This window comes from Emys orbicularis, chromosome 25, assembly GCF_028017835.1.
Source record: "Emys orbicularis isolate rEmyOrb1 chromosome 25, rEmyOrb1.hap1, whole genome shotgun sequence".
NCBI classification, from domain to species: domain Eukaryota; kingdom Metazoa; phylum Chordata; order Testudines; family Emydidae; genus Emys; species Emys orbicularis.
In genome coordinates this window covers 9242004-9254829 of record NC_088707.1, presented here as the reverse complement: position 1 = coordinate 9254829, position 12826 = coordinate 9242004, and the positions used below count along the sequence as shown (strand labels likewise).

General features: G+C 42.2%; 1 protein-coding gene across 1 annotated transcript in view; it reads left to right on the top strand.

Annotated features, from left to right (window-relative positions):
• Positions 1–12826, top strand: part of TANC2 (tetratricopeptide repeat, ankyrin repeat and coiled-coil containing 2) — a 513617-nt gene that overhangs the window by 326420 nt on the left and 174371 nt on the right. Inside the window, exon 7 of the mRNA XM_065422604.1 lies at positions 10577–10725. Within this exon, the coding sequence (XP_065278676.1) occupies positions 10577–10725 (149 nt within the window). The remainder of the gene's footprint in view (positions 1–10576; positions 10726–12826) is intronic.

Genomic DNA, 12826 nt, shown 5'->3' with positions numbered 1-12826 from the left:
GTCCCCTCTCAGTCTTCTCTTTTCCAGACTAAACAAACCCATTTTTTTCAATCTTCCCTCATAGGTCATGTTTTCTAGACCTGTAATCATTTTTGTTGCTCTTCTCTGGACTCTCAAATTTGTCCACATCCTTCCTGAAATGTGGCACCCAGAACTGGACACACTACTCCAGTTGAGGCCTAATCAGTGCAGAGTAGAGCGGAAGAATTACTTCCCGTGTCTTGCTCACAACACTCCTGCTAATACATCCAAGAAGGATGTTTGCTTTTTTTGCAACAGTGTTGCACAGTTGACTCATAGGTAGCTTGTGGTCCACTATGACCCCCAGATGCCTTTCCTCAGTACTTCTTCCTAGGCAGTTGTTTCCCTTTCTGTATGTGTGCAACTGATTGTTCCTTCCTAAGTGGAGTACTTTGCATTTGTCCTTATTGAATTTCATCCTATTTACTTCAGCCCATTTCTCCAGTTTGTCCAAATCATTTTGAATTTTAATCCTACCCTCCAAAGCACTTGCAACCCCTCCCAGCTCGGTATCGTCTGCAAACTTTATAAGTGTACTCTCTCTACTGTTATCTAAATCATTGATGAAAATATTGAACAGATCCGGACCCAAAACTGATCCCTGCGGGACCCCACTTGTTATGTCCTTCCACCATGACTGTGAACCACTGATAACTACTCTCTGGGAACAGTTTTGCACCCATCTTTTAGTAGCTCCATCTAGGTTGCATTTCCCTAGTTTGTTTATGAGAAGGTCATGCGAGACAGTATCAAAAGCTTTACTAAAGTCAAAATATAAAAACAAGGAAGGGGGCACCCGGATTTGAAACAGAGACCTCTTGAGCTGCAGTCAAATGTTCTACCCAGGCTGAGCTATACCTCCACCATACATGAACACGACAGTATAAGTACCAATGGTGGTGTTGGAGACATTCTTCAGAAGTTCAAATTCTTTTAAAGCTAGATATAGAATTGTAATCATAGCACTGTACTCCATGATTAGCTAATCTTGCTCTTACAAAAAGAAATGGCAGATGGCATTTTTCGTCACTTTATGAACAGCCACCATTCTAAAGCTGGAGAGTGTGTGTGTGTGTGTGTGTGTGTGTGTGTGTGTTTATTTTTATGCTTGTACCATATATAATTTTCCCGTTGTTTTGAGATAAATGCTCTTTATGCCTGAAAGATAATGTTTTGGTTATATTTTTTATATATTAAATAATAGCTGCTTTCCTCAGAATTGGCAGTTGAGCACAAATTTTTTTAGCTATTTTTGAATTATTGAATCATAACACTATCACAATCCAGTTTTGCCTTTTTTCTTTGAGTGAGGGAAACAATAAATTCAGTTATTTTTATCATCACAGTAGAAAGGTTTTGTGAAATCAATACATTTATTTGTTATAGCTGGACCTCAGTTAAGAATGTGGACAAGTATAACAAAGGTAATTTATCTTTTCTTGTTATGTGACAACCGGGGGTCCGTGGCAGCAAACAAAAGAAAGTATTTTTTCACACAACGCACAGTCAACCTGTGGAACTCCTTGCCAGGGGATGTTGTGAAAGCCCAGACTATCACAGGGTTCAAAAAAGAACTAGATAAGTTCAAGGAGGATAGGTCCATCAATGGCTATTAGCCAGATTGGGCAGGGATGGTGTCCCTAGCCTCTCTTTGCCAGAAGCTGGGAATGGGTGACAGGGGATGGATCACTTAATGATTACCTGTTCTGGTCAGTCCCTCTGGCACACCTGGCATTGGCCACTGTCAGAAGACAGGATACTGGGCAAGATGGACCTTTGGTCTAACCCCACTTGGCTGTTCTTATGAGCCCATGGGCAGAGATGGGGGGGCACAAAGGGGTGGTCCCCCCCAAACTGCAGTGCCAGAACAGCGCAGTCCCGGGGGCAGCTCCACACCACCTCCCCGCACCCACCCCGAGGCTCCACCCCCCTGGCCAGAGCGGAGGCAGGAAGCTGGAGCCTCACAGCATAGGGTGGCTGCTCCTCATCTCCCAGCCCCTTTTGACTGCTCATGTAGCCAGTAAGAGCCGCCCTGGTGAGTGGACCCAGCTCTGGGGCTAGCAGAGCCCTCGGGGAGCAGCAACCGCAACCTTCCTGGCACACAGTCCCTAACTATCCCTCTCTCTGCACCCTGAGCTACCCCCTGCCCGCACACAGCCCCTAACTACACCTCTCGCTGCACCCTGAGCTACTACCCTATCTGCAGACTGTCCCTAGCTACCCCCTCCCTGCACTACACCCTGCCTGCACACAGCCCCGAGTTCCCCCTGTCTGCACCCTGAGCAGTTTTCAAACTTTGTGAGCTGAGCCTCCCCCTTTGAGTTATAATTTTTGGTTGTGCCCACCACCCCAACCCCAACCCAGACAGGCGGGGTGGCCTGCTGAGGTGAGTTGGGGGTGGATGTGGCGCTCCCTCCCTGGGCCCTGGTGTGCAGAGCTGGCCCAAGCCCTTCCGGGCCCTGCCCCCCCCCGCTCCTCCCCGCAATAGAAGTCAAACTGTGCCTATGCCCCAGGCACATCTCTCCCTCACTCCCCCTGGCCAGCAGATGGAGCGCTGGTGCTCCACAGGGCTAAAGCCCCAAGATCATGCCCCCCCCACCCCATCCCAGCAGCTGAAGCCAGGAGCCCTTAACTGCCCCCCCTTACACACTGGTCCCTGGAATTTTTATAGCATGTTGAGGGAGCCTCAGAAAGAAAAAGGTTGAGAACCCCTCTGATAGACCTCAGCAACCAAACTCCATTATTACTATGGACAGTGATGGTGACTCCAAGAGAATGTGTAACTGCAATATACATTGTTAAGTTGATCAACCTTTCAGGTTAATGCTACATATAAATAAGATCCTTGGGGCAGGGACTGTAATTGCATTTGTAACTTGTACAGCACCAAGCACATTATTGGCACATAATAATAAATCATATTGTCAGGGAGTTCTATCTCGTATTGATTCCATGACTACTTTAACTCAGGAATTATAACTAAGGGCCTCCTAGTCCAAAAACCAGACCCTATCACTTAAGCTAAGGGAAATCTCTGTTAGCTGTAGTAGAATGACAGGTTGTATACTCCGTTGCCTCCAAGTAACCAGAGAATGACATCAGCCCTGATCCAGCAGAGCACTTAAGCACATGTGTAATTTGAGTCCTGCTAGGTCAATGGGACTACACACTTGCTGAATGTTATGCACATGTTGAAGTTTTTGCTGGATCGGGGCTATTGTCACAAACACCAGAGCAGGTCTAACATTCCATTCAGAGCAGTGGTGGTCAAACAGTGATCGCCATTAAAACCTGGCTTTTTACCATTAACTGAAGTTAACTCTACTGTGATCTCTGCAGTATTTGAATGTAGGAAATCTTGCAGATATCTTGGAAAAGGTAAATACTGTATCGTTATAAAAAGCCATCTTTAATGGCATGTATGATGCACACTAACCAATATATTTACAAACTCCACCCTGAATATTTACTCTGAGATTGATGTTCTGCATACAACCCCTCTGCCCAAAAATATGTACATCACTTGTAAATAATTTACGTGGTATGTAACTTAACATTGTGTTCTGCTGCTGCGCTGTAATTTACTTTTCAGAGAAATGTCATAAGGGTTTTTGCAACAGATACAGTATGCATTTGGAGTGTGTACCCTATTTATACAAAAGACTCTAACAGATCAGATATGTCGGGGTGGGACCCCCATACAGTACCGTGGAAATTCTGGGCAGAAAGGCTGCTCCTAGGCAGCTGGTGATAGGCTGTCAAAGTGGAAGTAATCCTCAGGGCTCTACCTCAGTTATTTCATGGGTCTCTCTCACTTCTGGGACAGCCCAGGATTTGAGGGGCTGCAAAAGTGGCTTACAGTCACCATAGCTCTGCCTCTCCCTAGGCTGTGTGTTTTGTGGTGTTGTGAATCTAAGAATTTCATCCATAGCGCTCAAGGGAAAAGATGGACTTCCTGTCTTCTGCGAGTCATCTCACCATCCTGAATTCCTGCCACAGAATCAGGGATATACCTCCAGAATACAATATCACATAAACAACGGAATGGTGATGGACCAATAGCTGACCACTGGAGTCCAGTGCAAGCAGCTAGGCTACAACTTTGTTTAAGGGTGTGGGGTGGACACCAGGAGTCTTGGGAAGGTTGGGGGTGGACAGAAGGTTTCAGAAGGTGATGAAGATAAAAGGAGGCAAGGAGACTAAAAAGCATCTCCTCTCTTTAGCCTTCCTGGAACAGTATAGGGAAGGTAAAGAAAGGGCTCAGTCCCATCTTCCCGTTCATCCCTCTGTAAATGCCTTTTCACTTCCAGAGCCTACATACAATTCACCATCCAGTCACTTTCCACCAGTGCCCGGGCACAGACATCACTGTAATGTGACATTTTCAGTGCCAGGTCAGAGCTAATGGTTCATTTTTGCAATTGAATTTACTGCACTTTTTGGAGGCTGTAGCTCCAAGAAACAAACTTTGAAAAAAAAAAACCCCACACCATACACAAAATCCCTTGTTAAAATACGCAAATGCTCTGCTGCTCTAAAACCGATTAGCAATATGTAAAGGGCGGAGTTGGTGTTAGGGGAGAGATTGTGATTGATCAAATTGGGGGAGCATTTGAGCATTGGCCTGCTAAACCCAGGGTTGTGAGTTCAATCCTTGAGGGGGGCCACTTAGGGATCTGGGGCAAAATCAGTACTTGGTCCTGCTAGTGAAGGCAGGGGGCTGGACTCGATGACCTTTCAGGGTCCCTTCCAGTTCTAGGAGATAGGATATCTCCATTAATTAATTTATTAAATGTATTTCTTTGTGTATTGCATTTGGGAAAAAATGAAATTTACCTTTTTAGTGTGGTGCCTTTGAAAATACAGTAGTGGCATAATTTACACCCCCTTCTAATCACACAGTGAGATGGTGTCAAGTATCAGAGGGATAGCCGTGTTAGTCTGGATCTGTAAAAAGCAACAAAGAGTCCTGTGGCACTTTATAGACTAACAGAAGTATTGGAGCATAAGCTTTTGTGGGTGAATACCCACTTCGCTCCAATACTTCTGTTAGTCTATAAGGTGCCACAGGACTCTGTCACTTTTTGCAGTGAGATGGAAATCTTTTACTAACTTGCCTCTTTGTGAAGACATAATGCCTAGCATGTTAGACATAAAATGACAGTCTTCTAGGCCCCCCCCCCTTCCAACTCCCTTCTAATGGATTGAGTTGCAGAGAGATGTTTTGGCTTTGTCTATAGTATTACTGTAATGCTTATGTAGAAATGTGCGAGTTGATATGACACACAACCAGAACTTCAACCTATGGGCCAAATTCTGATCTCTCACACACACAGTCCCATTGACTTCAGTGGCCTTGCATGCATGTAGCTGAGCTTAGAATTGGATACTATCATTGATATATTGGATATTACTTACAAAATTTGGTCCATGGTATTCAAGGGATAGAATAAATAGTGATGGAGGATAAAATGGTTATGTCCTTTCACTGAACTCAGTGAGTGGGCATTATATCTTACCATCATCTATGAAAGGGGAGTAACAGGTTCTTTTTGCATTACTCTTGCATCGATGTCTAGGAGCTGGTTTGTCTCTTCCAGGATATCAAGTTAATTAAATGTTTCAAACTTTTTAAAAAAAACCATGAAGCCCAAAGGCAGAATAATCCAGTATTACACTACCTTGCTTGAGTTCCAAGTTTTTTGTACTTTGAAAGTTATAATAAAATAACACTTGGTGACTCTATGGTAAATTTGACACGCTCAGGACTTGGCTGGCATTTATAAATTGTTTGAATTGTGCTTTTTCGTGTTTTGTGACGTCCGCAGAACTTTTCAAGTGAATTAGAGTTGTAATCACTGTGCAGACATCTGTTATCCTCCATATAATGAGACCACATCCAGCCATTTCAAGGTGCTCTGACTTAGAATAAGCTCATCAGTTTGTTTATTTGAGAGGTAAATGACAGTTTTATACCACTTGTAGGCTTCCTAAGGTTAATATAGAACAGAAGAGTGTGTGCAAGTTTAAACCTACAGACTCAAATGATCACGCTCTGACTGTTTAGAGAGCAGTTTCTACTTTGAGACAGATGAAACCAGCTGTTCTGCCACAAACTCTACAAAGTACCCAGTGTACTCTGGAAGTACTGCTGAAACAAGCTAATCATAATAATGCATTTCAGCCTGATGTATTTCAATCCTGTTTCATTCAGATAATCCAGAATGCAGCAGTCTGCTTACCTAGTGGAATGGATTGGTATGAAAACATTACACCTGTGCTCAGCAAACTGCATTGGGTTCCCCTCTGCTTTCAAGTGTAATTCAAGGCACTGGTTTGATCTTTACAGAGCTTTATAGTTTGGACCTGGCTACTGACGAAACTGCTTCTCTCTCCATGCACCACTGCAATGCATGAAATTAATTGAGGTTGTCATGCAGTCTGTCCCTTCGTTTGCACTTTTAGACCCAAAACCAGTCTCCAGTACAGCACATAGTCCGGTGACTTGTCTTCACTGCTAAAAGAGGTGCATTTTCTACCTCGGGTAACTAACATGCATGACCTGTCTGAGGTGAAAGCACAATGAAGACCATGCACTTTAGTTTTACTGTTGAGGTAAGCAATCCTATACCTCCTCCAGAGGTCGACCTCAGTGAGTTTACCTTGTGGTAAAACTAAAGTGCCTGGTTTTCACTGTGTTTTTACTTCAGGATAACTCACAGGTCATGTGTTCGTTACCCCCAAGGTTAAAAAAAACAACCTTTTTTCTCAGTGAAGGCAGGGCCTGAGTAACTAGGCTGTGTGGTGGGAAGTTCTTCAGGGGCTTTAGCAGGGGATCCTCCACAGGCTTGCCTTGCCTCCAGATCCCCACTGGACTGTGACACATCTAGAACCTCTACCCACACACAGAGCTGGGTTCACTCCCTCTGCAGGCAGTCTCCCATACAGCAGAATCACACTGGTTCTGCTTCAGACACAGCCCTCCATTCTCACGAAGGATATGATAGTATTTTCACCTTGATGACTGGAAGCGAGGTCTCTGGGTGAAGAATTCATTCATTTTCATAGCAGCAAAGTCTCCATGTAAGACAATTCAGGGCGCATTTTTCACATGTTGCTGGTTATTATGAATGTGGAGTCTGTTGTGTATGAGATGCTGCATCTGTGAACTAAGGTACACTCCCCACTAAGTATTTGTTTAATCATCCTCATTAATCAACATTATCTATATCCTTTTAAAAGCTCTTTTAATCTGCATTAGTATGATCGAGACAATGAAAAGTTGTTTTATGCTTCTGGGAATTGAAATTATGACCTTGAACTGGGATCCCTAGGAGCAGCAGACTAATCTTTTTATTGAGCTCTCATGCAAGGTTATAGTTTCAACTGAATTGTACCTTTCAGCAATAGTTATGAGTGACATGTAAAAAACCAACCTCCCTCTACCCTAACTGTATACTAAGTTCTCCAGCACCTTTTGGGAATGTTGACATCTGTATTCAAGAACGGAAAGATAAGATGTAGAGTAAGATACATTTCATTCAAGGGAAAAAAAGTAGATCTAAAAAAGTAAATGAGCTTTAAAATGGGGTTCTATTCAGAAAAGTGACTGTAAAAATGCCACCATCTTACTCAACAGATCTTTTTGTTGTATATCAGTCATGTCTGCTGACTGTTCCGACTAGGATAAGGTTTTACTGCCACTAGCATTGCAGCGCTAGAACAGCCTTGGGAAACGGAGTTGGCTTTTATTCTGGATTGAACATTATCCCAAAAATAATTGCCTACGTTGTAATTGCAGGCCCAGGTTTTGCCCTTAGTTCCTTCTCTGCAACTCCTTGGAACTCAAGTTGCACAGGTGTAGAACTTGGCCTACAGGATCTTTGTTACTGATGTTGATCTGAACAGGGAAGAACTTCATTTTCAGGTCCTGGATTACCTTTGGGACACTGGTGATCAGGGGGGAAAAAAACAATTTTTACTCTCATTGAGAGCCCTGTATCTGTAGAGATGGAGAGGCAATAAACACAGAAACCAATGATGCTTTTTTATTATCACTTTCCAGAGTAGAAGCACATTGTAATTCTCACTATAAATGCAGTACTAACCTAATACACATTATCAACCAACATCGTAAATATGCTAACTAATTTAAACTAATTAATAACCTGGCCATGAGGTGATCTTAACTCAAGTTAGAGCCAGGACCCAGACTTCTTGCCCCTCTTTTAACTCTTACTTGTTGGGTTCTCTCTCTCTCTCTCTTTCAGCTTTATGTCTGCTCCTCTGTATAGAACAGCCCCATGGTCAGGATAATTCAGTGTCTGTTTTCAATGTTTGGAATTTTAATGGAGCCTACGTTTACCCCAGCACTATGTCCTTTCTCCTGTCTTCCATATAGCTTTGCATTTCCTGATGTTTCTTTGAAGTTTTTTTTTCTAATTAAGATGATACTTTTCAAGTCTCAGCCTGAAATTGAAATATGCCTGTTATTTTGCACCATGCTTCTGTCCTAAAAAGAGACAGGTGCTGAGTATTTTTAGAAACACAGTATAGTTAGTTAGATATTAGGTTTTAAAAAATATGCATAAACATATATAGACACACCTATAGCTTATAGTCAACATGCTGAACATTTTCCTTTCCAGCACTTATTCTCTTCTCCTTATGGCTTTGATTACTCTAGCATTTCCTAGGAAAAATTTTCCACCTACATTAACTCCAGTTCAATTCTACTGATGGTAGTAATGGTGGGAGCACTAGTGCAGCTAAGGTGCCAGTGGCTGAGTGTTTTACTGCCATGTCATGTAGACCTGCACTGAGCAGGTTTCACTAACGTGGGTCCTCAACTGCTGGTGATCACCTGGAAGCCTGTGTACACTAGCACTTGCTCTGGGATCCGGACTTTGCTGTCCATGCAACAACTGTACAAAAAGGCATGGTCTTGTGGATTAGAGTGCGTTCCCTCTGACGGTATACAGATCAACAACAAATGAAGGCTGGCAGATGATGGTTGCATATATTGTTCTTTCCAACTTTGACTGGCTTGATCCCTGTTTCAAAGGAATCACTGGACAGTATTCCTTTCTCTCATCATGCTGGACTGACCAGCATGGCTCTAATATCTGACCTGAAGCACACAACCTACTATGTCAGAATTACAATAAGGGTCTGAATGAAACTGACAAAAGTCCATAGATTCAGATTAAAATTTGAACCTCTAGCTTAATCTACACGGTTGGGTACAAGTGTTCATGCTGCTTTGAAATATTAGGGGATTCTATGTGCCATATATATTCCTTGGCACAACAGAACGTGTGGAGTGAAGTTTCAACTTTCTGAATCTTAGTTTTTTGTCAGTTTGAGAGACCCTTAGCAGTAATGATTTGATTCTGTGAAGCTTTTTAGAGCAGTTAAAAAGAAGGGCTCTTGTGGGAAGTAAATGGGAATTGATAAAATAGTCCAAAGCATCCACATTTTTGTCTACTTTTCCTTTTGTTTATGTATCATTTACCCAATAGCCTCCTTCAAAATCACTATAATCTATGCTGCAAATAGGTGTTGAGAGTTTAAATGTATTTTACCTAGCAGACAGCACACATTCCAAGCTTGTGCATTTCATGAGTAAATTCATAATTGGAAATTCTGAAAAAACAAAAAGTGAGTATTTGACTTGATAGATCATAATATCATCCTAGGAACTATTATGGCTTCTTGTGCAATATTTTCCCAGAGATAGCAGGTGTGACAAAAATCCTTCTCGGTTTATTTTTTTGTAGAACGGCTGCACGAAAGTTGTTGGATCTCTCAGTAGATTTAAAAAAAACCCTCTGCTTTTAAAGCTTTTTGAGAGTATGAAAGACTGGTTAATTTACCAAAGGGCTGTAGGAGTGCACTCGAATTGTGAGTTTTGGACTACGAACATATGTGAATTGAACTGCCTTGTCTGGCCCTGGGACAGGCTGAAAATGGGACTATTATCTTACTCTACCTTTCCTAATGAATAATAGATCAGTCTTTAAACAAGTCCCTTCATGTTATGAAATAATGAATTTCAGCTGCTTAAAACTGTGGGCCTACTGGTATGAATGCCACTTGAGTGCATTGCTAACAGAACATCAAACAATTCACATACAGTCATGAGTTCTCTGCAAATGGTGACATAGAGGTGACTCATTTGGTTGTGTATGTGAGAGAGGAGCATGGTTTCAGGATTGCATTTTAGCAACGTCCCATCTCTTGGTTGAGCCTAGAGGACTTTGTCATGAACTTCGGGGGAAAGGGATGACTGTCTGCATCTTGCCCAAAATGAGGTGTTGAGAATAAGCAGAGAGAGAAGGAATAAAGGGTAGTATTAAAAGAAATGCAGAGTGACCATTTAAACCAATGAATGTCCAGCAAAGAGTGTTGAGTGAGACAGAGAAGATTTGTGTGACCTGAAAACCTGTATAGTGGAGTTGCTGTGTGAAAAGTTGGCTATACCATTAAAACAGTGGGTGAACAATAGTAAAGTTAAACAGTTTCCATCATAAATTATGTTTTTCTTGTTGTTCAGGTGAAGCTGAGCAGGAGCTGGGACCCCCTCCATCCGTAGATGAGGCAGCAAACACACTCATGACTCGCCTGGGCTTCCTCCTTGGCGAGAAAGTCACAGAGGTACAGCCGGGGCCCCAGTACAGCATGGAGGTGCAGGATGAGAATCAGGTATGAGATCTCCTTCGGCATTACAAATGTACAGCAATAATTGGTTGGTTGTGATGTAGCACGTGAGTTTTTGTAATTATCACATGGTGTATGTGTGGTAGAGATGGAATGATTTTCACAAAAGGAAAAAGGTAATAATACCATATTATTAAACTGTGGGTCATAATTACACACTAGCAATACATGTTTATGGGATCAGCTGATACCATTTGTGATAGTTTCTGTCATTTTCCTGTTTGAGCTGCAAGCTTCCTAAGGGACAATAGCCTCTCTTACCATATTAGATAATAGTGATCAAAATAATTCGTATTCTATGCACCTTTCCTGTGAGGCCTTTAAAGTACTTTAGAAACATTAAATAAGCCTCGTAAATCCCCTGGTGGGTCAGGTAAGTAGTATTATCCTAATTTTACAGCTGCTTACATGACTTGCTCATATTCACATATTGAGATGGCTCAAAGCTGAAAATATATACAAATACCAAATTATTCTTGTCAAATTCTCATTGAACTTAACTCAACTTTCTGGATATCTCAAGAACAGAGTGGCAGCCAGGCGCTGGTTGAACACTAAATTCAATGGGAGTTTTGCCTGAGTAAGGACTTTGGATCCCAGTTCTGTAGTAATCACTCCTAGTCTTCTGCTCTGGACAGTAGACTCACTCCCCACACAGGGAAGTGAATAAGCTAAGGACATTTCTACCAAACTGAGATATGATGGGGTGAGAGTGAAAACCAAAAAAAGAGAGTCTGTTAATTGAAGAAGGATGGTCCACTGGTTAGGACTCTAGACTCGGGAGATCCAAGGTTAATTTCCTGCTCTCTGACACAGACATACTGTTTGACCTTGGACAAGTCACTTAGTCTCTATAAAAAGAACAGGAGTACTTGTGGCACCTTAGAGACTAACAAATTTATTTGAGCATAAGCTTTCGTGGGCTACAGCCCACTTCATCATTAGTCTCTATGTGCCTCAGCTCCTTGTGTGAAAATTGGGGCTATTGTGAAAAATAAATAATTAAAGATTGTGAGGTGCTCAGATATGGTGATTAAAAAGGCCATGCTAGTACCGTAGAGGAAAGTGGGTATTGTTGTTTACAGGCTTATTTTTCTTACTCATTGTCTGAAGTTCCTTTTATTACATCTGCTTTGGTAGACTGACAAAGCAATAATAACAGGAGTACTTGTGGCACCTTAGAGACTAACAAATTTATTAGAGCATAAGCTTTCGTGGGCTACAACCCACTTCTTCGGAAGTGGGTTGTAGCCCACGAAAGCTTATGCTCTAATAAATTTGTTAGTCTCTAAGGTGCCACAAGTACTCCTGTTATTTTTGCGGATACAGACTAACACGGCTGCTACTCTGAAACCTGACAAAGCAATGACTGTCTAGCTTGTCTTTGTGATAAAATAAAAGCTTTCGTGTAGTTTTTGGTTCCTCTTTGGACTGACTTGATACTGGAATAATAAATTTGTCTGCGTCTCTGAAGTGTGATTGGCCATTTTTTTTATTTTTCCGGTGATTCAGGAAAGCTCCTCTTCTTCAGACTGAAGTTTTCAGCACCTTTCTTTGCTCTTTGATTTTACACTGCCACTGAACAGAATTTTTAAAAATAAATTCTATCATTTTTAGTGGTGCAAATCACTATTGAATTTAAACCCTCCTGATTTTTTTAAGAACGAAAAGGAGGCTATTACTTGCAGATAGGTGAGTAGTGCCGGTGCCAGAGCTAGAGAGGTAGGCTGGATCAGGTGGGTGAAAAAGCTGGAGCAATCGGAGGAGGTAAGTAGATGGGGTAGAGTTAGTAGCCGGAGTTATGGATGTCCAAAGAAGAGTGGCAGCTGTAGATCAGCTAACCTAGAGAGGAAGGAAGCTGTATTCCTTCAGCAGCAGGGAGTGAAGAGGTTGGCCTGCAGGGGGACTGGAGAATTTGGTGGGGGAGGAGAGGGCTGGCTCTGTGTTGTCATAGATTTCCATGAGTGTTTTTGAGCAGTCCATGGCACAAGTGGGACAAAGGGTTAACATGCTTTTCTCTTCGGAGCAAAGAAGATGGATTTTTGTAAAATGTTTATTCTTTAACACATTAATTAAGTTTTTCATG